This window comes from Mustela nigripes, chromosome 5 (genome assembly GCF_022355385.1).
Source record: "Mustela nigripes isolate SB6536 chromosome 5, MUSNIG.SB6536, whole genome shotgun sequence".
Classification (NCBI taxonomy): domain Eukaryota; kingdom Metazoa; phylum Chordata; class Mammalia; order Carnivora; family Mustelidae; genus Mustela; species Mustela nigripes.
Window position 1 is genome coordinate 56,423,290 of NC_081561.1, and position 13,235 is coordinate 56,436,524.

The window sequence follows — 13,235 nt, forward strand, 5'->3', positions numbered from 1 at the left end:
CTTCTCCCAACCCCCCTCCCCTCAGCAACCCTCAATTTGTTTTGTGAGATTAAGAGTCACTTATGGTTTGTCTCCCTCCCAATAAGATAATATTCTTAAGCAAAATTTCCATTTGCATTAGCCAGCTTTCCCTAATGATACCTATAGCCAAGTTAGTAATGTGAATGAAAACTCTGCAATGAAAAAAGATGATAAAAGCTACCTAAATGATGGCGCAGAACGTCACATTTTTAAAATTCCCTGTCTTAAGGTTAATAGACATTCTTGGTTACCCAGAATATGTTGCTGTAATTTACTTTTAAACCTCTTAAATCAATAAAAATAATAGCACTTAGGATGCCTGGATGGTTCAGTCGGTTAGGTGTCAGGTTTAGTTCAGGTCATGATCCCACAGTTTATCCCAGGGTCCTAGGATCGACAGACCCCCATGGTGGGCTCCCTGCTTAGCAGGGAACCTGCTTCTCCCTCAGCCTGCTCTGCCTGCTTGTGTGGTCTCTCTCACTCTCTCTGACAAATAAATGAATAAAATCTTAAAAAAAAAAAATAATATCTGAAAATGTACTGAATACCAATCCCTGAGAAAAATACTTTGCATACATTATAACTTAATCCTCAAAACAATCTGCATAAAGTACACACTATTATGTGCTCCTTTTATAGATTAGGAAGCAGTTAAGTAACCTGCCCACAATAACAGTAATTTAGTAGTGAAGCCCAGATTTGAACACAGAAAATCTGACTCCAGAAAGTGGCTCTTAAGCAACAGCACTAAAACTTCTTTATGATGACATAGGGAAGAAAAGAAAGTCTTTATACTTCATTGCTGCTATATGAATGAAATTACCTAGCTAATGTTACAAGGTCTTTAACTATGGTTTAGTAGAAAATATTACCTTGTATTGACTAAAGTAAGTCCTTCATACTAATGTTTTCCTTCACTTTTCTCCCCAGAAATAACATTACATTTGACCTTAGCTATCATTAGTTAAAAGTCTAAATATACCAACTACTATCAGTGTGTGTTCTGTTTATCTTTTAAGATATTCACTTTAGGGCACCTGGGTGGCTCAGTGGGTTAAAACCTCTGCCTTTGGCTCAGGTCATGGTCTCAGGGTCCTGAGATTGAGCCCCGAATGGGGCTCTCTGCTCAACGGGGAGCCTGCTTCCCCTTCTCTCTCTCTGCCTGCCTCTCTGTCTGCTTGTGATCTATTTTTTTTTTTTTAATCTAAATAAATAAATAAATAAATGGTGAAACAAAACAAAAAAACCTGTCTTTTCTATTTCTACCTATGATAACCAAAAACTCTGAAGTTTCCACTAAGAAAAGCTGTGTTAAATTTATCAGTAAACATTCTCATTTTATAAAAACCTAAACATCAATCACTATAAAGTTGCAGTTTTTCAGTCTTCTCATTCATAACCAATCATAAGTGATCTCAAAAAGGAAATATAACATGGGTGCCTGGGTGGCTCAGTGGGTTAAGCCGCTGCCTTCGGCTCAGGTCATGATCTCAGTGTACTAGGATCGAGTCCTGCATCGGGCTCTCTGCTCAGCTGGGGGCCTGCTTCTCTTCCTCTCTCTGCCTTTCTGCCTACTTGTGATCTCTCTCTGTCAAATAAATAAATAAAATCTTTTAAAAAAATAAAATAAAAGGAAATACAACAGAGTTGCAAACTGACTTTTACATTTTAAAACATACTTAATGAGCGAATGAGTGCAGTTAACCTAAGTGAAGTTCATCATTACTACCTTTTCTGTTTTCTTCTCTTCTAGTTCACTACCAGATGTTCTTGTCCTAAGTTTCACAGAGCCTTCTTTAAAAATATCTCCAAATCCAATTCCTCGAATTTTCTTTGGCTGTGTAACTGATCCAGGAGCAGTTTCATTCCCATTCCCAGGAGACGGTAAAGGTGAGGTAGTCCCAGTCAAAACAGTTTCTGAAAGAATAATTTGTTTTTGAAGAATGTAGAATCACAAAGATCTTGGCATTCCCCTTTCATACTGCTTACATTCTATACCTCCTAATTAAAAACAGTAAAATAAAAATAAAAAAATTAAATGATGGAGCACTAAAATATCCAAAAATGTAAAATTCACTTAACCTGATTTTTCTGGATATTGTTTAAAATGATAACAATTTTAGGAATATTTAGTTAGTAAAATGCTAATTAAGAAATCCAAGAAGTCATATTATACAAGGTCCTTAACAAAAGCATGTCAAAATTCACAGCTCTTGGTCAAACATGCAGAATATAAGAATAAAACATTACAGACAAAAACTAATTATTTTCTAAGTTATAGAAGATTCAATTTGATCAAAGTATGGGAGTTTCCAAATATAGTAACTAGTAATATTAGCAAATTTTTATTTTAAAAAGTCCATTTTTATTCTTAAAAGTTTAAGATCACTTCAACTCATAGATGAGTAAGCCTAAATTTGAACCAATAAAAATTTAAATTATAATTAAAAAAATTTTTAAGCAAGTTTAACATTATATAATAAGTAAGAAATTTGTTTCTACAATCTTGCTCAATAGCAAAGGATCTTATTTATAGGCTTTAAGGAGTTTATGAACGATCCATGGAAAACTGTACGGGTATTTTTTCAACTTATTTTTCTGGGTATAAGAAGCATATCTCTTATCAGATTCTCAAAAGGCCTTATAATCTAAAAAGTTCTAGAGAATATCATCCAAGAAAATTTCAGACACATTTCAGAATGGGGTTGAGGGGTGGGAAAAACACAGGACTATCAGTTCACTGAACTAAAGGAGTCTGTTGAAGTTTAACAGTAAGAATAACAACAAGGTAATTAATAAAAATGGTATTTACATTTATTCAGGGCTTAATCTATGCCAGGCACTTGCTAAGCACTGTACATGAATTATACTAATTTACATAATCACTCATAGGCTTAACATTAAGAACTATCATTCCCCATTTTGAAAATAACTGGGTAAAGAGATACTAGGAAAAAAAACTTTTCCAAAGTCATGAATGTAATAAGTAACAAAGCCAACAGTTGAACTGAATCCTAGATGATCACAGAATCAAACATTTTAATAAGATTACTAATGATAATAATCATTAAATTATTAATAATAATGGTTCAAATAAAGAAAAGCCTCCACTCACACATCTGAAACATTTAAGAACTAAAGGAAACAATTTTATTAACTTAAATGTAATGCTAACAAGTACAGCGATCTATTCTAACCACTTTCATTATTCGCCTAAGCCACATATTTTTTGTAATATATTTTAAATCAGTTTATTAGAATGTTTACACACAATAAAATGAACCAATTTTGAATGGATATTCCAATAATTTTTGACAAATGTATGCACCAGGAAACCACATCAAGATCTAGAAAACTTCTGTCACCCCAAATAGACACTCATACACCACCCTCATCAATCCTTCCTAAATTCAAGCTTCAAGAAACCCTGATTTTCCTTCTGTCACTACAGGTATCTTTTTTAGAGTTTCAAGTAAATTTAATCATAAACAGCACATACATCTCGTGTCTGCTTCTTTTGCTAGGCAGAATGTATAAAATATATCCATGCTGTTCCATGCACTCCTACTTCATTCCTTTTTATTGATGACTGGTATTCCACTGTACAGATATATCACTATTTATCTAGTATTAAGAATGTAAGCTGCAGGTTTTTCATAGATGAGCTTTGTCCAATTTATAGTTTCCTACTTTTGCTATTACGGAGCTTTTTTACTGAAATTGAGATGGCCATCTTTTAAATGGTTTAATATAGTATATTAACTTTTGACTATATGGGATAATACCATTAATTATAATACATAACCTTTACATATTTTACTTTTGAATGAATGGGATAAATCCCATTAATCATAATGTATAACCTTTGCATATTTTGCTGGGCTTGACGTCCTAATGCTTTGTTTTGATTTTTGTGCTCATGCTCATGAGATATGGTTTACAATTCATTTTTTCATGATTTAATCATATTTCTATATCAAAGTCATACAAACCTAAGAAATCTGAAAAACTTTGTGTAAAATTAAATCCTTAATAGAATTCAGCAGTATTTTATGTTAAATTTTATACTTTTTAAAAAAGTCAACTGTTGAACTTGTTGATTTTCTTGAAACTTGGTTTGTTCTTTATTTCTTAGTTTTTTGCTCTCATTTCCTGACTTCTAATTATTTCAGGTTTAATTTCTTCTTTTACTCATTTCAAATAAAAACTTCTGATTATTGACTTTTTTCATTTCTAGTATTAGCAATGAAAGCAATTAAATTTCTCTATAGGTGCTGTTTTACTTGCATTCCACAAATTTTTATTGTTCTTTTTTTTGTTTCATTGAAAACCAGTTTAATTTCCTCAAAATTTCTTCTTTGATCCACAGGTTATTTATAAATATTGCTTAATTTCCAAGTAACTGAGAATTTCCCAATTATCCATGACTGAAATATTTCCACTAGCGGTCATAAAAACTGCTGTCAAGGACTTCAAATCTTTTAAACTTCTGAGACTTGTCTGATGCCCAAACATTAGCTTCTATTGGTAACTATACCATGTACTTTTCAAAAGTATCTGTATTTTACTGTTCCTGGTTTAACTATTTCAAAACATCAACCAGATCAACTTATTTAATCATTTGACTCTTCTGTATCTTCACTAATTTTTTTGTCTACTGGTTCTATCAATTAATGAGAGAAACATTCAAATCTACGCATGGATTTGTCTGTTTCTTTCAGTTCTGGCAGTTTCTGTCTCATGTGTTTTGTAGTTCTGGTATTAGGTTATACATATTTATAACTGTTATATAATTTTTATGAATTGATTCCATCATTATGAAATGTTTCTTTTTATCCCTATTTCAATGTATTATTAATGTAAGCATTCTAGATTGCTTATGCTTTGCACAGAATACGCTCTTTCTTTTAACCTGTATCTTAGTATTCTGAGCAAGTTTCTAGTTTCTAGTAGGCAGTATATTATCCAGTCAACTGGCCTTTCAATTAAAGTTTTTAGACCATTTAATTTTTTTTTTTAATTTTATTTTTTTAAACAGGCTCCATGCCCAGAGTGGAGCCCAGTATGGGGCTTCAACTCACAACCTTGAGATCAAGATCTGAGCTGAGATCAAACGTACATCTGAGACACCCAGGCACCCCTAGACCATTTAATGTAATCACTGATGTGGCTTAAATCCACGATCTTGCTATTTGTTTTCTATTTGCCCAGTTGATCTTTGTTCCATTTTCTCTTCTTTTTTCTTTGGCTTTAACAGGAGACATTTATTTTTTCAGTTCTGTAGGCTAGAAGCCCAAGATCAGAGTGCCAGCATTTTGAGTTGTGGTGAGACCTCTCTTCATGGCTTACGAATGGCTGCCTTCTCACAGTGCCTTCACATGGCCTTTCCTCAGAATGTGCATATAAAGATGGTGGGCTCTGCTGTTTCTTTTTCTTTTTTTAATGAGATATAATTGACATATAACATTTTATTAGTTTCAGCTGTACAAATAATGATTCCTTATGTGTATATACTGTGAAATGATCACCACAGTCAGTCTAATTAACATCTATCATCATACAGAGTTACAAAAATTGTTTTAAGATGAGAACTTTCAAGATCTACTCTCCTAGGACTTTTCAAATATACAACACCATTTTTATTAACTATAGTTACTATGCTGTACATTACACCCCCAGAACTTATATATATAACTGGAAGTTTGTGCCTTCTGACCACCTTCATCCATTCCATCCATCCTATACCCTTCACTTCTGGTAACCATCAATGTGTTCTCTGTATCCCTAAGCTCAGTTTTGTTTTTAGATTCCATATCTAAGTGAGTTCATACAGTATTTGTCTTACTCTGTTTGACTTATTTCACTTATCATAATGTCCTCAAGGCCCATCCATGTTGATGCAAATGACAAGGTTTTTCTTCTATTCCATGGCTGAAAAATATTCCATTGTGCATATATAAAACACATTTTTATCCATTATGAAAACAATGCTGCCATGAACAAAAGGGTGCAGATATCTTTTCAAGTTAGTGTATTCCTCTTCTTTAGGTAAATGACCCAAAGTGGAATGTCTGGATCACAAAGTAGTTCTACTTTTTGAGGAACCTCCATACTATCTTCATTAGTAGCTGCACCAGTTTACATTCCTACCAACAGTACAAGAGGGTTCCCTTTTCTCCACATCCTCACAAACACTTCCTGTCTTTTTGAAACAGCCATTCCACCAACAGGTGTGAGGTGATAGCTTGCTTTGGTTTTGGTTTGCATTTCTCTGAATATTAGCGATGCTGAGCAACTTTTAATGTCTATATTGGTCACCTGCATGTCATCTTTGAAAAAATACCTATTCAGATCCTCTGCCCATTTTTTAATCATGTTTTTTAAGTTGGATGAGTTCTGTAATATATTATGGATATTAACCCCTTAAAGGATAGCTGATTTGCAAGTATTTTTCTCCCATTCCGTGGGCTACTTTTTCATAATGTTGATCGGTTTCCTTCTGTGGAAAAGGTTTTTAGTTTGATATAGTCCCATTTGTTTACTTTTGCTTTTGTTGCCTTTGCTTCTGAAGTCAGGTCCAAAAAGTCATCTCCAAGACCAATGTCAAGGAGCTTACCACCTGGGTTTTCTTCTAGGAGTTTTATGATTTCAGGTATTTGCTTAAGACTTTAATGCATTTTGAGTTGATTTTTGTGTTTGATGTCTCTCTTTTTATAAAGTATTTTTTTAGAATTTCATTTTATTATTATTAGCAATTCATCTGTTTTATTTTCTTAGGGGTTTCTCTAGGCTTATAATATGCATCTTTAACTTGCCAAAATCTACATTCAAATAAGATTATACCTCTTCATATATAATGGCCTTATAATAGGTACATTTCACTTCCTCTCTTCTGTGTTTACAGATACTGTTGTTATTCATTTCACTTATACAGGAGCTATGTTTCCGATAATACATTATTTTAAAGTCAATTATCTTTTAAAGAAATTTAAAAATGGAAAAGAGTGCTTTATACTTATCCACATTTTACCCATATTTCTGTCCTTTATTCCACTTATATAAATTTAAGTTTCCACCTAGTATCATTGTTTTCCTAGAGAACTTTAATTCTTTTGAGTGCGGCAGGTCTCCTAGCAATGAATTCTCTATTATTGTTTGTCTGAAAACTTTTTTTTTTTTACCCCATCTTTATTTTGGATAATAGAATTCTGAATTAACTTCTCTTCTTTCAGCAGCATTTCAAAGATATCATTCCATTATCTTCTACCATACTTAGTTTCTGATGATAACGTGTTTTTTTCCTTCATTCTTCTCTACCTGAAGTACCTTCTCCCTCTAACTCCTAAGATTTTCCACTTTACTGTACTTTTCCCTCTAACTCCTAAGATGTTCCACTATATTGTTTATTTTCAGCACTTAATTATGATGTACTGTTGCAAGCCCTGTGTGGTATGTCAGAGGGGGTAAGGTATGGCGGGGGCTGTGCTTCTTGAATTTTTGGATTTATAGTTTACATCAAATCTAGATATATTTTAATATTCTTTCTTCAGATATTTTTCCTGACCACCTTTTCTCTACTCTTTTTTTGTAACTCAAGCTATACATGTTAGACTATTTAAAATTATCCCAAGATTTCCACAGTCTATTCTATTAGGGCTTCATTTTGGATGAAGTCTACTGCTACTTATTTAAGTTTCAATTATCTTTTCTTCATTCTCTAGTCTATTGTTGAAATTCCACAAGAAGCAATTCACTTCAGATATTGTGTTTTTCATCTCTAGCAGTTAGTTCCACTTGCTTCTTTTTTTTATATCTTCTGTGTCACTCCTCATTACATTCATATTTTCCATTACATTCTTAAGCATACTGAGCATTTTTATTATAGTTATGTTTAACAACTTTGTTGCTAATTGTATCATTTCTGGTTCACTTTCTATCAATTAATTTTTCTTCCAAATTCTGGGTCACATTTTGCTACTTCTTGATATACAGCTAGTAATTCAGTTTTATTTAATGTTGTTGAGGGCTAGATCTTATAATCCTCTAAAACCCAGTGATTCTTGGGGCGCCTGGGTAGCCCAGTCAGTTAAACGTCCTACTCTTGATCTTAGCTCAGGTCATGATCTCAGGATCATGGGGTTGAGCCTGCGTCAGGCTCTGTGCTGAGCATGGAGCCTGCTTCAGATTCTCTCTCTCCCTCTCCCTTTGGCCCTAACCCCCAAGAAAATTTTAAAAAATATTTTAATTAAAAAAAAAAACAAAAGTGATTCTCAACCTAGGTTGCTTTTTATCCCCTCCCCACAAAGGAATATGTGGGAATATCTGAAGACAATTTTGGTTATTACAACTGAAGAGCACAGCTGGCATCTAGCAGGTTTAGATCAGAGATGTTTATAAATATTCTACATGTACTGGACAAAACCCCAATATCCTGCCCCAAAATCACTAAGGACAAGAGTGAGAAAACCTGCATTAACGAGTACTGATTTGGGGGGCACCTGGGTGGCTCAGTCAGTTAAGCGTCTGCCTTCAGTTCAGGTCATGATCCTGGAGTCCCTGAATTAAGCCCCACATCAGGCTCCCTGCTCAGTGGGTAGTCTGCTTCTGCCCCTCCCCCTCCCCCCTCTTTCTCTTTTTCTTTATCTCAAGTAAATTTTAAAAAATCTTTAAAAAAAAAAAAAAAAGAGTGCTGATTTTTTTCTGGCAAACAGGTAAATAACCTGCATATCAGTGTGAAGCTTTCTCAGGGTAGAACTAAAACAGCTTCCACTCAAACACCAATCTGCCCTCACTTCACCCTTTCACTGAACTGCCCATGTATTCAATGAAGTCTCTCAAGACCAGATGGAGAGAATTCAAACAATTCTTGATCTTGTGTAACCACTGGGAATACTCATGTTAATCCCAGTGATCTATTTTTCTTCACCAACTGTTTGTGTCTTAGCTCATGGGGTTTCACTCTATGTATTCACAGACTACCCAAACACTTAAAGAACCCCCCTAACCACATTGTTGAAGCACTTCCTCTTGCCCTGTACCTCTCTCTCTCTCTCTGCACCCTCCCCCCCATAGTAAGGAGTGCCACGTCTCTAACTACCTAGGCTTCCTTGAACTCAAATCTTTAACTCCTCAACAAAACTGACAACATTCTGCTGAGGTTCACCCTTTCTGTACTGCGGTCTAAAATTTACCTCCTGGTAGAAATCTAGGACAATGATAGGATTTTCCTTGTTTCCCTTTTCTCAAGAATCTCATTCTTGTGCTGCCTGTTGTCTGAGAACATTTGTTTTCTGTAATTTGTTCCACTTCCCAGATTGTATAGTAGGAAGGTAATTTCACTATCTTACTTCCTCAGTGCTGAAATGCATTCTAAATATTGTAATATACGTCTTCAATAACCAGCTTCTCAGATAAAACAAATTTCAAACACAGAACAGTATATGAGGCATCTACCTGAAAGACTTTTTTGGAAATAATCCATGATATTATTAAACCTCACATTAATAAAGGCAATTTCATCAAATTATTTTTAAGGTACAATTTTCAGTTTTTAGAATTATGGCCATAAAATGAAAATTTCCTTTTAGATTTAGTGACTGTAAACTTTACCAGAGGCACTAAGACATATCATTAAAATAAATGCCTAAATATTAAAAACACCTAAACACTAATGAATAGGCTGATCACTTTAAACTCATTGCAAATTCTCGAAACTACTATGAATGGTTTTTTTAAAGATTTTGATTTATTTATTTCCAAGAGAAAGAGAGAGCACGTGAGAGAACACAAGCAAGGGGAGTAGCAGAGGGAAAGGGCAAGAGGAGCAGGAAGCCTGATGCGGGGTTCCATCCCAGGACCTCAGGATCATGACCTAAGCCAAAGGCGGATGCTCAACTGACTGAGCCACCCAGCCGCCCCTACAATGACTACTGAATCAATGGCTTGAAGGCAGCAGAGTGTGGTAATAAAGCACACAAACTTTAGAATCAAATCTTTTCCTCCACTGTATGTGCCTAGTTTACTTACCTATAAAACAGGATTCTTTATAGGATTACTATGAGGATTAAACTGATTCCTATAAAGTGCTTAACAGTTCAGTGCCTATTATTTTTGAAGAGTTTAAAGATGTATTGCTGAGCACCATTCAAGTAAGAGAGAGCATGATCAAACAGAAGAACCAAAAAAAGGGGATATGTCTTAACCACTACAAGGAAGAATGGGCGAAGAACGGGTAGGAGAGAAAGGAAGAGAGATATATGGGGAAAGCGGCCAAACAGGTTTTATAATCAGACAAAACAGAAATCTATATGGTACTCCCAATATTTTTATGCCTATATACTTTATCTGTCAGACTGTCCTTGAATTTCTAAGTTTGTAGAAAAATTGTATCTACATTTTAGGTGTGCCACTGTCAGTTAAAAAACATAACAAGTAAGTCTTCCTATTAGCCCTAAAACACTTTCTCCATTCTTCATTAAATCTCTACAGCAAAAGCCACTTAACGTCTTATATGTCCATACAAAATGACTTAAGAGAACCAAGAGTCCCAAAGTACAACTGTTAGGGAAAACAAAAACAAAAACAAAAAACCAATAATCTTTATGTGAGCTACACTGAGTGCTAAAGTAATACAAAGTATTAATTTAATATTAATTCATTATTAATTATATATAAATATAAAATATTGATTTAATATAGTAATACAAAGTAGAAATTTGATGAAAATACAAAGCATTTAATGGAAGCAATCAAAGTTCATTATTAAACTAAATGGGGAACTAATGTAGAATATGTTAAAGTAGAGGCGCTAAGTAGAGGCTCAGTGGTTAAGCCTCTTACCTTCAGCTTAGGTCATGATTCCAGAATTCTGGAATGGAGCCCTGAGTTGGACTCCCTGCTCAGCAGGAAGGCTGCTTCTCCCTCTCCCACCCCCCCTTGCTTGTTTTCCCTCTCTAGCAGTCTCTCTCTGTCAAATAAACAAAATCTTAAAAAAAAAAAAAAAAAAGAATATTTTAAAGTAAAACATGTAAACCAAGGAGAAGGACTTAGAATCTAAAGTTGCTGGCGCAAACTCCCTCTTTTTACGCCAAAGAGTATCTTCCACCATCAGAGATTTTAAAAATAATCCTACATTTCCTAAGAAAAAGTTACATGTGTTTTAAGTAGTTAAAATCTGTATTCCTTAGTTCCTAAGCAGAATCTTCAGAAATAGCACCTGGCTATAATCTAATTTATAAAGACTCATAATGTATTACCAGTAAAAGCATCAAAGCCCCACAACAATTTTCCTTATAAAGCTGTTTACTTCAGGTTGTTCGAGGTAAATGCTAATGTGGGACTATAGACACCAAAGTAAGGATGTACCACCTTATATACTGCAGACCAAGCTGTAGACCACCAAATTTCAATCCACCATCTTTGGCACAACCAGTGTACAACATCATTCCCAAGATCCTGTGCCTCCCTAGCAATAAGCAGTACCTTCCTTTTTAGAGCTTGAATAATCAAAGTAAAACACTGCTGACTTCTCCTAAGAGAATGATTACTTTTACTCATAAGAAACCAAAACTTCTGAAAAACCTCCATCAGGGTTTCTTAAACATTTTATGCCACACATCCCTCTAGTAGCCCAGTAAAGCCCAGAGGGATTCATGGCTCTAAACATTTAACTAGTGGGACCCTTTTAACCTCCTCAAAATTCTGACCCCTCATTCTTAGCATCTTTCCTCCTGTATAGAAAAAAATCAAAAGTCAAACATTTCTCTCTCAGCTTCCTGGCACTAACTCTGGTGTATCGCTTATCAATTGAGACTAATTATGATACCTACAATATGAATCTCATTCCCTCTACCTTCTGGATAAATCCTGGTCTGGTGATAAATCTCATTCTTCCAAGTTTGCATCTTCAACTTCTCCATCTCTACCTATTCTTTGCCATTGGCATGTAAAAATGATCAAGATTTTTCCTTCTTAAGAACAAAACCATTCTTGAATATATGTTGTTCTTAACTGCTGCACTGCTTTATACTTCTTTTCTCCACTGCCTTCCCCCACAATCAACTCAGCTTCTGTCCCAATCACCTTTCTTTACTACTCTTATCCAGGTCATTAATGATCTCTCCATTCCTAAATCCAGGATTATATTTTCTCTCATATATTACTTACCTTAACTTCACAAGAAGCATCAGACATTACTGCCTGTGTCCTCTCTGAAAAACTCTCTTCCTTTGACTACCACACACTCATAGGTTTTCTCCTGGCTCTCTCTGTGCCCTCTTGGTATTCTTTTTAGTAATTCTAAATCCATACCATAAATGGTGCTAAACAGGATTTGGTCCAGAGTGCTTCTCTTCACTCTAGACAATCTCCATGGGTGAGCTCTTCTAACTCCAAAGCTTCTACAGAGGCTGTAAATAGGAATGTTCCTGACATCTTTAGAAAACTATAAGGAGACCAACATGAAAAAAGGGGAAAGTTAAGTAGGAGACAAAAGTCGGAGCGGTGGGGGAAGTCACTGGGGATGCCAGGTCAGAGGGTTTTGTCGTCCATTTAAAAAGACTTTGACTTCTACTTTAAGTAAAATATGTATCTACTAAAGTGTGAGCACATTAACATTCATCAGGGAGGTAATGGCAAATTAACAGCCCACTACATTTGTACAGCAAAAGGTAACTTACACCAGGGTAGGAGCAACAGAGACAGTTAAAGAAAATAGTTCTTTTTTAAGATTTTATTTATTAATTTGAGAGAAGTGAGAGAGAGCACGAGTGGGGTGAGGGGCAGAGGAAGAAGCAGACTCACTGCTCAGCAGGGACCCTAGGACCATGACCTCAGCAGAAGGCAGATGATTAACCAACTGAGCCATCCAAGCACCCTGAAAATAGTTCTATACATTTATTTAGTAGCTAAGAAAAACTGTTAATGAATCAAGTATAGAATGTGAGATTAAAGAAGAGTTAAAGATGAATCCAATTTTTCAGTTTCAGTAAAAGAATAATGAGTTACCATTAACTCAGACAAGGAAGACTGTACAGAGCAAAATCAAGATGAACAGAAAAGGACGGATGATCACTTTTGACTATCTTAAGTTTGAGATGCCTAGTTAACATCTAAACAGAGATTTTTATAGGCTTAGGGTGGGGAAAAGACTTATACAAGGGAGGAAAATACCAGAAGCTATAGTTACTGGCTTTATGGAATATGGGAAGAAACTG

The 13,235-nt window shown here is 34.9% G+C and overlaps 1 protein-coding gene across 1 annotated transcript in view; it reads right to left on the reverse strand.

Moving 5' to 3' along the window:
• Positions 1-13,235, reverse strand: part of CD2AP (CD2 associated protein) — a 136,203-nt gene that overhangs the window by 51,883 nt on the left and 71,085 nt on the right. Inside the window, exon 6 of the mRNA XM_059400292.1 lies at positions 1,751-1,938. Coding sequence (XP_059256275.1) covers positions 1,751-1,938 — 188 coding nt within the window. The remainder of the gene's footprint in view (positions 1-1,750; positions 1,939-13,235) is intronic.